General features: G+C 41.3%; 1 protein-coding gene across 1 annotated transcript; it reads left to right on the top strand.

Moving 5' to 3' along the window:
* Positions 1 to 213: 213 nt before the first annotated feature.
* Positions 214 to 17,213, top strand: LOC109397930 (thiamine transporter 1). Its single transcript, XM_029855427.2, has 2 exons — positions 214 to 1,233; positions 16,324 to 17,213. Exons 1-2 carry the CDS (start codon positions 723 to 725, stop codon positions 17,130 to 17,132), a joined length of 1,320 nt encoding a protein of 439 aa, XP_029711287.1. The 5' UTR covers positions 214 to 722; the 3' UTR covers positions 17,133 to 17,213.
* The last annotated feature ends 1,177 nt before the right edge of the window (positions 17,214 to 18,390 follow it).

Here is an 18,390-nt window from a genome sequence, read left to right as displayed (position 1 = left end):
ACGGACGGGTGGTGTTGATTCCATTTGATTGCTTGTCAAATTGGCGCGGCGCGGCAGCTGCCTTGGTAGCTGGTGGTGATGGTGATGTCGTCGTTTCATCAGATCAGATGGTTTGTCGCGCCAGTTCTTACTATCGACGAGCAGTAATTGTCTATACGTACGTTCGACGCGGTTCGACGTTCGACGAACACAGAGGTTCGAATTAACACACACCTCGTTCTTCTATTTTTAAAGTTGGTCGTTTTTCCTGCTGCTGCTACTGCTGCTGCAGAGTCGGATGTGGGTGTGGGTGGGATGAGTTCGAGTCTGGCAGCTCTTGCACGGTTGGCGTAGTGCATTCTTTCGGTGAACCATCAGCTCTTCGAATTTCGAAATCATGTCATATAAAGAGTTCGTGTTTGCTCCGTACGGCGGTGGATGCTGACACGGAGGGAAAAGTTTGCGCGGGACTTGATAAGCGATAGCAGTAGAAGGCAGTAGGCACGTGTTTGACGGTTCTTGTAGTGCATCGCACATCGTCGTCATCGAAGTATGCACACCACATGTCGCGTCGTCGTCGTCTGGGCCGCCAGCCGTTCAATGTAGCTTATCTCGCTTCTCACGCTAGGGAACGTGAACGGCTTTGGTTGTAGGAAGTGATAGGGCACGTCTCAAGCGTTTACTGCTGCTGGTGGCCAGTGATACTTATTAGGAGTGATTATTGACACTGGTTATGGCTAGTGATGGAAGGCTGGCAACGTGTTTCTTTGATTTTGTGCATTTTCGGTTTCCTGAAGGAGTTCCGACCGAGTGAACCGTTCGTGTTTCAGTTTCTGACCGGTCCCTGGCACAACGTGACTGTCGAACAGGTAGTGCAAGATGTTTTCCCCATTGGGACGTATTCGTACGTGGCTCAGCTGGTGGTGGTGTTTTTGATTACGGACTATTTTCGCTACAAACCGTTGATTATTGTGGCCGGTTTGGCCGGTACCGTGGTATGGTGTTTGTTCGTGTGGACCAGTTCTCTTGGGGCGCTCCAAGTTCTGGAGGTGTTCTATGGAACTTACATGGCTGCAGAGATTGCTTATTGGACGTACATCTACGCGAAGGTTGACAGGAAGCACTATCAGAAGGTCACCTCGCATATCCGGTCGGCCACTCAGGCCGGGAGATTCCTGGCAGCAACGATTTCACAGACGGTTATCTACTTTGGCGTAACCGACTATCTAGGACTGAACTACATTTCATTGGGAGGTAAGCATGTTTAATTACATTACTCGGTAAATAAGATTTGGAGTTCGCGCTCTGATCAAAAGAAAAAGAACAGTGCGGCAGGGATGCCAAGTATACAGATTTATACAGATTTTATGCAGATCTAAACTATGCACCATGGGCATAAAAAAAGGTATTCAGTACCTACCAATACAGTGCATAAGAAAATGTAATAATGATGGTAATGGCAACGGAGACCTGGTTCGCTGTTAAGGTAAAGCAAAAGCAGGTTACAGGGGCATGAGCTCCAGGGGTCTCAGAGAGTTCCCGAGGGTCCCAGAGGCATTTCAGGAGGTCCCAGGGGCGCTTCAGAGGGGCTCAGAGTGTTTCAGGAGTACTTAGGAGCAAACGGGAATTTCATGGAGTTTCAGCGGGTTCCAGGGGGTTTCAAGGGTTCTCAGAGGCGTTTCGATGGATCTTATTAGGAGAATTCTGGGACATTTGACGGGGTTCCTAGGGGATTTCAGGGGCATTTCAGTGTGTATCAGAGAAATCGAGAAGATTCCAGGGTATTTTAGGGGAGTTCCAGGAGATTTTATTGGCGTTTCAGGAAAACTCTGAGGGATCCAGGAGACCCTAAAAGCATTTCCAGGAGTACAAGAAACTCTCAGGGGCGGGAAGATTTTGTTCTATTTTCCGGACAAAAGTGAATTGAGATATCCTAGAACTTTCGTAAGAATAATCTCATATAAATCTCTAGTACAATCCTCTCCATTTACTCATTGCAAATTTATGATAACTCGTTCCAAATCGAACAAATATTTCGCCGGGAATTTCTACTTGAACAGCATTGTAATTCTGAATAAATTCAAAAATTCCGAGAAATGGTGGATATTTGAGTTGAGTTGAGTTGAGGAGTTAACTAGAAACTACTCCAAAAACTCCGACTATACTAGGGATTACGGAGCATTTCAGGGACATTTCGGAGGCGTCTGAGGGGATTTTAGAGGGGTTCCAGGATGTTTCAGAGGTGTGAATGCCGGGCAACTCACTGGAACAATCCGTTCCCAGCCATCTTAGCAAACTGCAGTAGAATCACTTGGCATAATACGGAACCTCACGGTGATGGCGACTTGTTCCGCCAACAGTCCACTCGTCAATGAGGCAGCATCACACTGACGATGACCCCGTCATGGTGCTGGCTGTCACTGATGCTTGCTAGGGGAAATACACGCATGGGAAATGCTACTCAGCTTTGTTCATACCCCACATTCTCCCTCTTCTCCGAAAAAAAAAAATGTTCTCTTACTAGCAGGCTTGTTATTTTTACGCTCAAACCTTCAATTTCGTTCTCTTCATCCTTATGGCACCAAAGCAACAAGATACACTTCAAGATACAAGAATTAAGACGAATGGCCACATTTACTTTTTTGTTTAGTAAACGCACTTTTGTTAATATCGAACCTATATCATTTGATTGATAACTTGCAATGCTAACCGATCATCTATGGGGTTTTGCCGAGCTCCAATAAAAATAACTACAACACACGCAGTTGGGTGATGCGTTTTCTCTCCTTCAAGCGCACGTCTCGTTATGTAGCCGGCCCTGTTTTTCTCTCACTCAAATCAATCGTTATTCACGATTGCGAAAATTCGACGCATTCAACGAAAACGAACATATTTTGTAAGAATTATTTGTCAAACAAGAAAAAAAAACAAGAGATTAACGAATTCGAGATTTATCAGACTAAAGAATCCGTATATCATACAAATCCACTTTCAATGCTTCAATGTGATGGTACAGATGGACCATATATAACACACAAATATCCTTCATTATACGAAAATAGATTCTACAAAACGAGTTCGAAAGAGATTCTACAACATATTTTCAGTAGATATGTTTTCATTGCGTACTTCGAATTTTAAACTGTTTTACGATATGCAATTTTTATGGGCGGTTTTCATTACACGTCCCTGCATTTCCTCACGCACAGCTTTCGGCAGTTATCATGCAACGCCATTTCCTTAGACGGGTTTCTTTACACATCGCTGCATTTTCCTGATGCAAACCATTTTCGGCAGTTTTTCAATAACGCCATTTCCTTGGACGGATTTCATTTCACGTCCCTGTATTTTCCTTATGCAGAAAAATTTTCGGCGGTTATCCAAAAATGCCGTTTCCTTGGACGGTTTTCATTACACGTCCCTGCATTTTCCTTATGCAGAAAAAATTTCGGCGGTTATCCAAAAATGCCATTTCCTTGGACGGATTTCATTTCACGTCCCTGCATTTTCCTTATGCAGAAAAAAATTTCGGCGGTTATCCAACAACGCCTTTACCTTGGACGGTTTTCACTACACGTCCCTGCATTTTCTTTATGCAGAATAATTTTCGGCGGTTATCCAAAAATGCCGGTTTCTTGGACGGTTTTCATTACACGTCCCTGCATTTTCCTTATGCAGAAAAATTTTCGGCGGTTATCCAACAACGCCTTTACCTTGGACGGTTTTCATTACATGTCCCTGCATTTTCTTTATGCAGAATAATTTTCGGCGGTTATCCAAAAATTCCGGTTTCTTGGACGGTTTTCATTACACGTCCCTGCATTTTCCTTATGCAGAAAAAAATTTCGGCGGTTATCCAAAAATGCCGTTTCCTTGGACGGATTTCATTTCACGTCCCTGCATTTACCTTATGCAGAAAAAATTTCGGCGGTTATCCAACAACGCCTTTACCTTGGACGGTTTTCACTACACGTCCCTGCATTTTCTTTATGCAGAATAATTTTCGGCGGTTATCCAAAAATGCCGGTTTCTTGGACGGTTTTCATTACACGTCCCTGCATTTTCCTTATGCAGAAAAATTTTCGGCGGTTATCCAACAACGCCTTTACCTTGGACGGTTTTCATTACACGTCCCTGCATTTTCTTTATGCAGAATAATTTTCGGCGGTTATCCAAAAATTCCGGTTTCTTGGACGGTTTTCATTACACGTCCCTGCATTTTCCTTATGCAGAAAAAAATTCGGCGGTTATCCAAAAATGCCGTTTCCTTGGACGGTTTTCATTACACGTCCCTGCATTTTCCTTATGCAGAAAAAATTTCGGCGGTTATCCAACAACGCCTTTACCTTGGACGGTTTTCACTACACGTCCCTGCATTTTCTCTATGCAGAATAATTTTCGGCGGTTATCTAAAAATTCCGGTTTCTTGGACGGTTTTCATTACACGTCCCTGCATTTTCCTTATGCAGAAAATTTTTCGGCGGTTCGACACGCCATTAATTTGCCCAACCAAAAACCCGAGCAAAAACCAACCCAACCAACCAATGCCGCGAGTATTTTACGGCAACATTCACAATAGTCAAACACCTCTACCATCATGCACATCAACCTGTTTGCATTTACCGTTCAACCGAGCGACAACACGAGCATGTACGATCCGAGGAATCAACGAAAGCGCGACCATCCATGCCGAGCAAGAACATGAAGAAACATGCATGCAATCATCGACCGACCACCTATCCACAGCGTGCTACCAGTCGACAACAAAAATCAACCACGTCACCGCGCCTTCGTTCATGTGTTTGTGCTAGAACCAAGGCTAAAACAGAACGCGGTTGGAAAAACAAAAACTTTCCACGCTCTAGCTTTCGTCAGGAACCGCAGAATTGCAACACCCACTTCACTGTGTTTGCAGCACCACCACACACTTCACACACCAAAACGATTTGTTTTCTCTCACTGTTTTTATGCCAAGTGATTCTACCTATTTTATGATTAACTTGTTATTGATTATGATGCACTCCTGGCAGGATCGCCAATGTGAATGCCGGGCAACTCACTGGAACAATCCGTTCCCAGCCATCTTAGCAAACTGCAGTAGAATCACTTGGCATAATACGGAACCTCACGGTGATGGCGACTTGTTCCGCCAACAGTCCACTCGTCAATGAGGCAGCATCACACTGACGATGACCCCGTCATGGTGCTGGCTGTCACTGATGCTTGCTAGGGGAAATACACGCATGGGAAATGCTACTCAGCTTTGTTCATACCCCACAAGAGGGATTTTAGAGGCATTACAAGCGGCGTTTTAGGGAGTGTTCGGAGGATCCTGGGGGTTACAGAAAGTTTCAGATGAGCTTTCAGGTGCGTTTCAGTGGATTTTAGAATGTTTCAGGTGAGCTTTTAGTTACAGAACGCTTCGGGTTAATTTAACGGGCTTTTGTGGGGATTTCGGGGGGTTCCAGATTGTTTGAGGGGGGGCTTTTAGGGGCATTTCAAAGGATTACGGGGCGTTTCAGGTAGGTTTACGAGGCGTTTTAGGGGGCTCCAGGATGATTCAGGGAGGTTTCATGATGTTTCAGATGGGCTTAAAGTGGCGTTTCAATGCGTTTAAGGTCGTTTCAACGGATTATAGGTCGAGGTCATTTAGGGAGGCTTCAGGTGCGATTCAGGAAATTTCAGGGGGTTTCAGTCAGTTCCAGGATGTTGAGGGTAAGTTTTCAGGGACGTTTGAAGGAGTTACTGGACGTGTAAAAGAGGTTTCAGAGGCGTTTTAAAAACTTTCAGGGGGTTCCAGTATGTTTCAGGTGAGCTTTCAGGGGTGTTTCACTGCGTTTCAGAGGCGTTTGTGGGGGTTCAGATTGTTCCAGAATGTTTTAGGTGGGCTTGCCAGCGTGTGCTGGACGGTGGAACCTATTAAATGGTCCAACAAAAGAGGTCCTGGACGGTCTGCTTCCCCAGAGCACAGATTAGCTCCTGCTTGAAAAGGAAGGGGGGGAGGTTAAACCGAATTTTACCACTGCACTAATAAAGCCACACCCACAGCACATGGACGCCTATTAGCAAAAGCTGCCTAATTTAAGTAATGGCCGTTCAAATCCCAATTCCCCACATTCTCTTTATGTTCTGCCTGCTCATTAGTTCAGCCATGTTACATAATTGGTAGCAGATGAATACATTCACAGCGACACTGAACCCTATCACTTCTGTGGTATCTCTGCTGTTTTTACACAAGAAACGTGAAGTGGGTTTTAGTAGGCTTCAGACGGTTCTAGGGTGTTTACGGTGGATTTTAGCTGCAAAGCGTTTCAAGGGGGTTTCAGATGCGTTTAAGAGGACTTCAGGGGTTTCCATGTGGTGTTTATTGGGCGAAACCTACTAAAAATCATCCAGAACTCCTTGAAATCCCGTCGGACCTACTGTAACCTCCCTTGAGTATAGGTCATCGGATCGACAATCGTAAACATTCTAGAACGTCTTGAATCTCTTCTGAAACCACCTGAAACGTTTAAGAAACACTTTAAAGCGCCGCTGAAATCTCCATGAAGCTTACTTAAGGCTAAACTGGAAGCATCACCTTATATTTTAATTTTTGATTTTTGATTAAATAACGAAAAAAATAGAAGATACCCTGATCCATACCCTACATGTGCACGAAAACCGATTTTGAACATTTTGCTTCGTTATTTAACCCTCGAGCGATCGCGCTGTTGTATTTTGTACAATACGTTGAAAAAATCTCGCTTTTTGTATTCAGCATTGGCGTGGTGCTGACGGTGGTGGCAAACCGCGCGAGTTACGGAAGGTTAATAAAAAATCAAAAACCAAAAGAATTAGGAAATGCTTCCAGTTTCGCCTCAAGAGCTGTGATCCAAAATGTATTTTTAGCTGTAGGCCCTCTTAACCTCTCTCAAAACCCCCTGTAACACCCCTGAGAACCCCCGAAACCCCCGAAACTCCCGAAAACGCCTTCGAAACGCCTCTGGAACCCGTCAAAAACCCTCTGAAACTTTCTAAAACGCCCTTGAAATCCCCCTAAAACCCCCTCTGACCCCATGTAACGCACCTGAATCCGTCAGAAACCCCCAAAAACGCCTTTGTAACGCCTGAGTAACGCCTCTGAATCTCACCAAAAATCCTCTGAAGCTGTCTGAAATGCCTTCGAAATCCCCCTAAAAACCCCCTTGAAACCCATGTAACGCAGCTGAGACCCTCAGAAACCCCCAAAAACGCCTTCGTAACGCCTCTGAAACTCGCCAAAAATCATCTGCAGCTGTCAGAGATATCTTCGAAATCCCCCTAAAATTCCCTCGGACCCCATGTAACGCATCTTAGTCCCTCAGAAACCCCTGAAAACGCCTATGTAACGCCTTTGAAACTTGCCAAAAATCCTCTGAAGCTTTTTGAAATGCACTCGAATTCCCCTTAAAACCCCATCGGATCCCATGTAACGCAACTGAGGCTCTTCGAAGCCCCCGAAAATACCGCTGAAGCCCCCTCCCCTCTTGAAACTCCCATGAAATCCCTCTGAAACCCCGCATGGCTCCTTTTAAATCTCCAGCTCACTCGCCGTTCTTAAACTTCTTTGCAAACTTCAAATCCATTAAGGTAATGAAGGTAAAAAATCTATTTAGGCAGTTCCGACTCGTTACATAAATGGAGGTTTTGGTGCAATCAAAAAACGTCTGACCCGGAGATTAATTTGACCCCGTTTTAAGGTATTTTAGTTTGGTGAAGACGTCCCGAGTTCATAAATGGTGGCCAGTGCCGGATTTAGGCTTCGGGGGGCCCGGGGCAAACCGTATAAAGTGGGCCCCCAAAAACAAGCTTTTGAATATGTAAACCTTAATGTACGGTTTTTTCTTTTCAATGTTGTTTATTATTCGTTTTTTTTGCTGATTTTTGCGGTTTAGAAAGAAACTATGCTGCCCATATTCGCATAGTCGATGTAACCACCAACGTCTTCTCTGATGGGAAAACACGAATTTATAGATTTTTTCCGGATTTACATATGCACCGACTATTTGAATGAAATAATCTGTCAGTTTCGTGGATTACAGCTACAAAAAGTGAGCCGCAATGATTTTAAGATGTTTCATGTAATTTTTCCATATTTAAAACGTGTACGTCAGTTTATGCGACCATTCAGTCGTTTTGATGAAAGATTACACGGATAAGTTGGCGTAACAACCAGATTGCTATGACCGTTATGTTTGCTATTACGGTACCCGTTTTCTGAACACGTGTTAGATTTTTTTTTCCGGAAGGTCCGTCTTCTTCTTCTTCTATATGGCTCTACGTCCCCACTGAGACTTGGCCTGCCTCGCTTCAACTTAGTGTTCTTTGAGCACTTCCACAGTTATTAATTGAAGGGCTTCCTTTGCCTGCCATTGCATGCATTTGTATATTGTGAGGCAAGTGCAATGATACACCATGTCCGGGGAGCCGAAAAAAAATTCCCTACCGGAACGGGAATCAAACCTGGGTCTCCAGCTGAATGTCCGTATTCTTGCGTTAAATACATTGTTTGTTGATAAGCAACAGTCCCGACTCGAAAGAACATGTACTAACCGTGGTTTCAGAAAAAAAGCTAACACGTCACATTCTGAAAATGTGAACTATCTGATAGTGCGGTCGAGCATACCATAAAGCGTGGGCATCGTAGTAATGCCGTTTTTCTTTTTTAACCTGGGTTGGAACTGGATTGGCGGAAAATGTGTAAACAAACAACGTCAAACAAAGTTTAGTACAAGCGAAACCGAAATCGGGTTGGGGTTGAAACTGTGATCTGATCCACTTCCAACCCAGGTTGGAACTGGATAATAAAGAAAAACGGCATAAGATTCACAGTTGGTCGGCTTTAAGGACAAGGTATTTGGAGTACATAGCTCAAAATTTCTAGAGCACCGTTTTTTAGAACCGTTGAACGGATTTGGATGAAAATGCATCACGCTAATTGTTCAGTGGTTGTCAACAGCGTGATGCATTTTAATCCAAATCCGTTCAACGGTTCTAAAAAACGGTGCTCTAGAAATTTTGAGCAATGTACTCCAAATACCTTGTCCTTAAATCAGACCGGACCACCTGTTTTCCAATGATTATGGGAAAATGTCCTGCAAGAAATTGGGATATCAAAGCATGTGCATTATTTCTTGAAATACTATGATTCCTTGGCTTATCTTTACCTGTCAAAAAAATCGCCTAGTGCAATTTGACTTTACGCCGACCAGTTTTCTTATTTCGTTTGATGTGTGCAAAATACCGGAATTAACATTAATCCCCAGGCTCTGCGATGGATCCTAACGGCTTCTTCCAATGCACCATGCAACTAAGGCAGTCTATGTTGAAAAGGTTATTTTATGCCTTATCCAAAATATGGTGTTGTAAGTAACTATTTTTTAAGAAATACTTTAGTAATATTTACAATTTTTTGAGATTTACTTGATAAACTGAAACATTAAGTGTCACCCGCGGGCCTCATTATTTTTCCTCATATTCGACAAATTACGAAATGTTACGAAACTAATTTCATTTTAATAACCTTGTACTTATCCTCTACACTAAGTTTTTACAATTAAATTAGTAAACATCAAAAGCTCATACACCCAACGCCTAATCAGATAGATATGGATTTAATTTATCTAAGTTTTGGAGGATGTTTACGACTGGGAAGAAATGTTGAACTGTTGTGGCTTTCTCAGTCTAACAGGATTAAAACGGCTATGCTAAACTCCTGACCACTTTTGTTAGACTGAAAAGCCACAACAGTTCAGTAGCATTGTTTCAATAATGGTTTAGAAACAAAACGTACAACTTATAATAGTTTTGCTGTGGAATGATTTTACTCGTGGCTAACCATGAGTTTACTATATCATTAATCAATCAGGTGCCACAAAAACTCACGTTTCGAGATTCAATGAGTTTGCTTCAAGCACTTAGTAAGTACCTGAAAGGGAGCTTGAGGAGTTTACGTCGTAATTCAGAGGAAGTGATAGAGATCTACCACAACCATCCATACAAACAATATAACTGTTCATACATGAGGTGTTTGGATTCTATACTTAGGAGATTTGACAAACACCCATTTTAGAGTAATTTAAAGTAAGCACGTTAACTGCGAACAATACTCGCAGCTAACCATATGGCGGTGTTGCATGAACTACGAATTGTACCAAGTATGTAAATAAATCTATACAGTATGAACCCAATTTTGTCAGCCCCACAAACTTTTGCTCTCATTAACTTACTGTCAAACTTTAACTAATTCAATCATGTTCATCACTAAACTACTGCTTGAAAATCTATTTAGAGATTTAAGGAGAACAAAAAATGTGTCCCCGAAACAGGCTGACAAAATCGGTTAACTGATGTATAATGAAGCGGATAAAACACGGCAGACTGCGGTGGGATGGGTACGTAGCTCGTATGCCAGAGAATGACTAACTTATACCATATTAGCAGAGCACCAGGAAGGAGCCGTTGGCTTCGTGGTAGGACGCGCACGCGGGCCTTTTGGGTCTTCCTCAACTGCATTTTGCGGCCCTAAGGGGCTCCAAAATCTCAGGGCGACTGGAAACGATTGATCCAGGACTAAGACCAGTGGAAACGAATACTTCAATCGGCGTAGACTCACCATTACGAGTTGTAGGCTATCAAGTATCAATTTGTTAAATTATTCGCATGTTGTTGTCAAAGCATCATAAATGTTTCAGTACATTGCATCCATAATAAGTATTAAACATAATTGAGAATATTCACTATTAAAGTTGTTGATATTGAAAATGATTTTCAGGCATCTGAAATCAAATAATTAGATATCTCAAATATAAATTATGTTTATGTCAATAAATTATCTTAATAAATAATCTCAATAAATTATGTTCAAGTACGTTTTATGGGGAGATTTTAGTTCTCTTGTACACAGACGTCAGTATTGCGACCACATGGTGGTTACGTCAAAACGTTCTTTTCAATATACTCACATGTTTTAGAACAAACACATTTTTTTAATAATTGGAGCATATGCTATACATGGTGTAGGATATGTTAAGCTAAAAAAGTGGATTTTGACCTATGTGGCGTTTACGTCACCTGTGCGAATATGGGCAGTATGTCACTCAACCTTTTTGTTCATTCGAATGATGAATGTTTCATTTATTTTTCAATTTTTTCTGATGAAATATTAAAAACCTTCAATTGCAATGTTTAAAAATATCGACCGATGATTTAAATAAATGAAAAAAATGTTACGAACAAGCATTCTAATATTTATGCTAAAATGTCAAGATTCCGCATACAGGTTTACAGCGTAAATGTAATCTTGATCAGATCGTACATATATTTTAAACTTTCAACCGGATTTAAAAGATTTATGAAAATTTTACAAACTAGCGTTCAGTTTGAATTGCAAAATTCTACGAGTGAACAAAGTTAGGGGGTAACTGTAGCAATAACACTGTAAAAACATTGTTCTGAGATGTTTTTGAAAACTAGGTTTCTAAAACTTTCCCGAATTTCTCGAATATGTCCAGGAATCGTTATCTACTCTTTCCTATGATAACATCGATTCTGTCACATTCGCCCGAAAACCATTCGCCCGAATGACAAACGCCCGAATGACAAACGCCCGAATTCCAATCGCCCGAATAGACCAATCGCCCGAATAGACCATTCGCCCGAATGGACCATTCGCCCGAATAACCATTCACCCGAAAAGACCATTCGCCCGAAAGACCATTTACCCGAAAGTCATGCGCCAATTCCATGCAATTTGCCATGATGAAAGTTTAAAGACAGGCCCATGGTGTACTTAGTGTCCGACCAATCGCAAGAACAGCTGGACTAGCGCCAATAATAATCATATCAGCTTAGTTGAAAAGAACGGCCTATATTTTGAAGAAGGCCTAATTGCTCGTGAAAATATTACATATTAGATCATTAATTGTTACAGCATTGCTGATCGAAAGGATAAAGATAATGCTTCAGCACAGAGTAGTCAACACTTTTAAGTTAATAGTGTTCACGACTGATCTACTCGGAATAACTACGTTTCGTTAAAATGAACAATAATTGATAAAAGTTAGAACGTGTGAGCTAATTCAGCATTCTTATTTGAGCAAGATGTTCTTTTGAAATCATGTTTGGAATCCAGAAGTTGTAAAAACGTAAAACGTCAAGGTTCTCCATAACAGAATAACTTAAAAGAACAGCCCATGATTGCAAGAAGGGCAAATTTCTGGTAACAAATGACATAAAATTGAATTTAATTTCCTTGAAGGTGAAACTAGAAAGAAAAGCCTATTAACAAAAGAAGGGACAATTCCAATCAAGGTTTCCACAGCTATATTGCCGAAAATGTTTGTAACATTATAAGTCTTAAATCAGACTGTGTTCAAAGAAAGCAAAAACCTCCGATGAAAATGGTTGCAGTAACTTTTAGTTGATAATGGCGTTTAGCCATACGCGTGGACGACGCCTAAACTGATTTCAGAAAAGTGTTCTACATTATTATGGTTTTCGGGCGAATGGTCTTTCGGGCAAATGGTCTTTTCGGGCGAATGGTATTTCGGGCGAATGGTCTTTTCGGGCGAATGGTCGTTTCGGGCGAATGACTTTCGGGCGTTTGTTACATTCGGGTGTTTGTCATTCGGGCATTTGGAATTCGGGCGAATGGTTTTCGGGCGAATGTGACAGAACCGATAACATCTGTCCTCAAACGAACTGATGCAGATGGGTATTAAGCAGTTATTTGATAGAGACGCTTTTTTGTTGTAATGTTAAGTCCTAAAACAGTTTTTCAATTAAATTCAACAAGAACTCCATGGGGTTTTATAGAAACTCGCGTAGAACAAAATTTAAAAAAAAAAAATACTTCATTTTACCTGATTATTGAATACTGTTATACCTATTTAGATATGGGTTTGCTGCAACCAAGCATTAAAACCGAACCCTCAAATAAGTCATTATGGGAAATACACTTCAATTCTACGGTTGAATTGCTTAGCAAAAAAATATTGTTTTTTTTAACTTAATCGAAAGAGCAACATATTTTGGCACCAAAAATACGAAACTAAGGATTTTCATGTGAAGATTTCAAAAATTATGAAACTTTGGATTTTCAAGTGAAAACTCCGATATGAAATAATCTGGATAGGGAGAAGAACTCAATTATTACAATACTAGGACATGTATAAAATAAATCGTCTCTTGAAGGGCATTTTATGTTTTGATGAAGAAAATATATAGTGCTTCAGGATTCTTGGGGGGCCCCCCTGATCGGGGGGCCCGGGGCACTTGCCCCCTTTGCCCCCCCCCTTAAATCCGGGCCTGATGGTGGCCAGCAGGGATGGGAACACTTATTTGCAAAGAGTTACACTCTCTTGCTGTTTTCTCTGCTCAGAAGTGTGCTATCATAGAATGTTTCGGTGTATAAACGACTTTTGTCTTGTGGTTTTGTCTAAAAGTTTGACGAATAAAGTAGGGGTCGCACATGCCTACCAAAGTCGTGACAGAGCTATTAAAGCTGCTCTTCACGAGGCGAGTGTAATTTACATTCACCTCGTGGAGAGTCGCCTTCGTGGCCTCCTCATGACTTCGGTATGCGTGAGCGTCTCCTACTTCATACGGAAAACTTTTAGACAAAATCACAAGGCAAAAGCCGTCCATACACCGTTTCTTCATAGCACACTTCTGAGCAGAGAAAACAACAAGTGGGTGTAACTCTTTGCAAGTGAGTGTTCTCCTCGTTGAAAACCAAGATGGCCTGACTTACAGAGTTTTATCAATTTTTGGATTTGACTGCGATAGATTTTAGCTTGAAAATGACTTCCAGTCTTGACAAACTTCAAATACAGCTATTTAATCTTGCCCGACGTTTCGGTCTCATTTAGGGCCTTCCTCAGGGACTCAATTATTTCCGATTTTTCGTCCAGTATTGTTTTATCGAAAAATCCGTCCGACAATCATAGTTCGATAAAACAACACTGGACGAAAAATCGGCAATAATTGAGTCCCTGAGGAAGGTCCTAAATGAGACCGAAACGACGGACAAGATTAAATGGCTGTGTTTGAATTTTGTCAAGACTGGAAGAGCCATTTTCAAGCTAAGTTACAGAGTTCTAGGCTCAAAAACCATGCAGAATGGGTATATTTGATATTGGGAAGATGTACAGCATCCCATTATGATGACCATATTATCCATGATTGTTTCTGTTTTATGCAGTTCTTAGCTCTGAAACCTATGGGTGTATTTGACAGGGTGTCCAAAATGGTGTCCATAAAATCCAAAATGGCGGAATTTTAGGCTCTAAAATCATGAAAATTTGATATATCCATACCAAAGAAGTCCATACTCTAAATATGTAAACCAGAGAATCCAAGATGGTTAAACTCCAAAACCTATGTTTGCAGTCCAAAACTATGAATATTAATATGAATATCCCAAATGACGGTCTAAAATCCAAGACGGCCCACTATTTAAGATGGTGGCTGTTTCATGGAGTTTATGGCTCATAAACCATGTAAATCGGATATATTCGGTATGGGGAGGATATCAAAAGTCCAAATATGCTGATAAGGGAATCCAAGATGGTGGTCCAAAATCCAAGATGGCGGTCCACAATTCAAGACGATGACTGTTTGATGGAGTTACAGGCTCTAAAATCATGCAAACTCTTGGGATGATCCCTCGCAGGGGTGGTCAAACTTTTTGGACACACGGGAGGCGGTTACGGAAGGAAACTTCCTGCACAAATTAAAACTGGTAGGTTGGTGGGTACATGGAGGTCTTAGGGGAATCCCAAGGGGTTTCAGAGGGTTTCATGGGGTTCAAGGGGATCACAGGGACGTTTCATGAGTTCTCATTAGGTGTATCGGGGAGTATCAGGAGAATACAGGGGCGTTTCAGGGCGTTCCAGTGGGTCTGAGGATCGTTTCAGTGGGTATCGAAGGGTTCGAGGTGGCTCAAAGGTAACTCAGGGGAGTTTCAGGAGATCCCAGGAGCGTTTCATGCGGTCTCAGAGGGTTCCTGGGGAACCCAGGGACATTTCAGGACTACAAGGTTGTCTCGAGAATTTTAGTGGGTTTCAAAGGGGTCCAGGAGGCTTTAGGGGCTTTCAGTGGTTCTAATAGTGTGAATCGTAGGAACTCTGGAGAATCCAAGGGGCGTTTCAGGGGGTTCTTGGGGATCTCAGTGCTGTTTCTGTGGCGTAATTTGATGGGGTTCCTGGCGTGTTTCGGGAGGCCTCAGGGTGTTCGAGGGAAGCCCCAGGTAGTCTAAGGGGCGATTCGGGAAGTCTCAGAACCATTTCAAAGGACCCCAGGGTCGTTTCAGAGCGCCACAGGAGGTTTTTGGGGGGTACAGGGGATGTTGCAAGCGAGAACTTAAACGAGCCTGGTAACTTCACTGATATTGGAAGCCGCTTCATTCTGTGCTTTAAATTAGTTCGGCTATTTCTTATGGGTGCTACAGTCAACTCTCCATGTCTCGATGTCCTTGATCTTGATATCTTTCCCTATCTCGAAGGTTTGATCGATCCTTTCGACCCTAGTAAGATGTTGGGGTCCAGATGCCATATTCACTGATGATGTAGTATCACAGGGGGTTTCAGGAAGTCCCAGAAGTTCTCAGGGATGTTTCAGGGGAGCGTTATTTTCTGCTGAAACTGTTTGCTTATTGGTTCAGGTTCATCAACGAATGTGTTTAAGAAAAAAAAAATGAACCATTAGGTAGACACTATGTACACCTGGAAGCGTACCAGTCGTTTGCATTCATTTGAATACGACAGATTACAAAAACAGAAGCTCGCAAATGACTTTCTTAAAGTGCAATGTTGTGGAAATCCTTTAGCTCAAGTATGTTTTAGAAGATTGTATGAAATTTGCAAGAAAATTATTCGCCAGAATGACCCCAGACATTTATCAGAAACTTGTTTGCCTGGTCTGGACCCTAGAAAACCATATGCCAGAATGTTCCGTTTCTCAGATTTGTTTTATCTTGTGCTATTTTAAATAAATAGCTATTTTACAAAAAATAACAGTCTTTAGGTCATGAACTTTTTATTTGTGGTACGAAACTTTCCGCATTTCCTTACGGCTATATACCATCAGGTGAACATAGTTTTCTGAAATTTTGAATTATTGATAATGACGCTACTTTGGAATATTGTGATATTGATGCATTAACCAAGTTCAACTGAATGCCGCTTGGCTGAGTTATGATCAAAAGTAAATATTTTCAAAACATTTCTTTATACTTTGACGCTGTTCTTTTTCTTTTCACCAAAAGCGCGAACGGTACTTCCAATTAACATTGAGTAATGATCTATGACGACTCTGTTTCAGCTCAACTCACTACAACGATATGGGCCTTCTTACTGCCTCCCGTCCCGGCGAGTATGTACTTCCACCATCGAGAACCTCCTCCGGACGAAGAGATCGAGCTCAAAACAGAAAACTCCGTCCCCACCGCTCCCGAAACAACCTGCAGTCGAGCAACAACTCTCCTATGGAACCACTTCAAATCCGCCTACACATGCTTCACCGTAGTACGATACAGTTTGTGGTACTCTCTAGCCGTGTGCTTCTACTACCAAATCACTTCCTACGTGCAAGCTTTATGGTCCGAAATCGGCGGCCCAGATACCGTACTGTGGAATGGAGCGGTGGAAGCCATACTTACCCTCATGGGATCCATAGTGGCCTTCCTCGCCGGGTATGTTCCACAAAGGTTCCTCAAACTGCACACAACTATCCTAGCGCTATCGACGATCGCCATCCTGGAAGGCTTCGGATTGCTCATGGCTACGAAAACCACCAACCTCACCGTATCCTACGTGGGCTACACACTGTTCGGCATCCTGCACGCCTTCACCATCACGCTCGTCAGCTCGGAAATCGCCAAACACATCTCCGATGACAGTTTCGCGCTTATTTTCGGCATCAACACCATGGTCGGATTGGTATCGCAAACCATACTCACCATCGCTGTGGTCGACAGTGACGGCTGGTTCGCGCTGGACATCCGCGGTCAGTTCACCGTTTACAGCTTCAGTTTCGTCGCCATTGGAGTGCTCTTCATCGTATTTCTCACCATCGAGCTGTGTCGCGGTCCCACAAAGGCACCATCAAAATCATCCATCAATAGGCAATAGGTTCAATTGAAATACCCTTTCTGAAACGCTCAAATACAAATACGGGTCTACACCAATAAAAAAGGACAAAAGACTGCCAAACGAGATGTTTTATTTGATCGCGCTCATCCCAATGGACTCATCCCGGAATTCTAAAAGCTCCACCATCCAAGCAACAGGCGGGTTTTTATATGATTCAGTTATTCGGCGACTGGAAATTGATTTCCCGCATGGGCTGCTTTGTCCCCGAGGCAATCCAGCCGCCGCCGCCGACATGTAAAACTTTACACCCCACGCGTCTCATGTCAGCATGCCATGCAGAGTAGAGCGGTCGCGTCGTCGCGCATCAAACGCACATTTGCATTTTTGGGAAAATTTCATTTCACTGTCTGTTCGCTACCGACAAGTACGCTCCGGTGGCAAATGTGCCCCACTTTTCCCTATCACGCAAGAGAAGATGGAAACCCAGTACGGAGGGTTAGCCTAACATTAGCCTAATGTGAGACTAACTGGCCAGCTTGTTAGGCTAACTTTTTGTCTCACTTTTGCCTAATGTTAGTCTAAAATTAGACAGATATGACACACTTTTGTTAGACATGTTGCAAATTCGAAATATGTTTGTTAGTCTAACATTAGACTAACGTTAGACATGTTTTAGTATGGGCTGTTAGACAAATGTTAGGCATAGATTTTATGCTGCTTGTTTTCATTCCAGCTGTCATCCGAGCAAGAAGTGTGATTGTAGTAGTGAACTTTTATCGGCGTTCACTACTACAACCGCACTTCTGCCTCGAATGAAAGCTGGACGAAACATATTTAATTTTAATTTTAATTTTAATTTTAATTTTAATTTTAATTTTAATTTTAATTTTAATTTTAATTTTAATTTTAATTTTAATTTTAATTTTAATTTTAATTTTAATTTTAAATTTAATTTTAATTTTAATTTTAATTTTAATTTTAATTTTAATTTTAATTTTAATTTTAATTTTAATTTTAATTTTAATTTTAATTTTAATTTTAATTTTAATTTTAATTTTAATTTTAATTTTAATTTTAATTTTAATTTTAATTTTAATTTTAATTTTAATTTTAATTTTAATTTTAATTTTAATTTTAATTTTAATTTTAATTTTAATTTTAATTTTAATTTTAATTTTAATTTTAATTTTAATTTTAATTTTAATTTTAATTTTAATTTTAATTTTAATTTTAATTTTAATTTTAATTTTAATTTTAATTTTAATTTTAATTTTAATTTTAATTTTAATTTTAATTT

Source organism: Aedes albopictus, chromosome 1, assembly GCF_035046485.1.
Source record: "Aedes albopictus strain Foshan chromosome 1, AalbF5, whole genome shotgun sequence".
NCBI lineage: Eukaryota > Metazoa > Arthropoda > Insecta > Diptera > Culicidae > Aedes > Aedes albopictus.
The sequence above is the reverse complement of the archived record's forward strand: the minus strand, read 5'-3'. Positions and strand labels throughout refer to the sequence as shown.

Bases quoted from the DNA above. Each gene is read 5' to 3' on its own strand.
- LOC109397930 (XM_029855427.2), top strand. From the start codon at position 723: ATGGAAGGCTGGCAACGTGTTTCTTTGATTTTGTGCATTTTCGGTTTC. The intron at 1,234-16,323 runs GTAAGCATGTTT...ACTCTGTTTCAG, and splicing joins GAACTACATTTCATTGGGAG to CTCAACTCACTACAACGATA.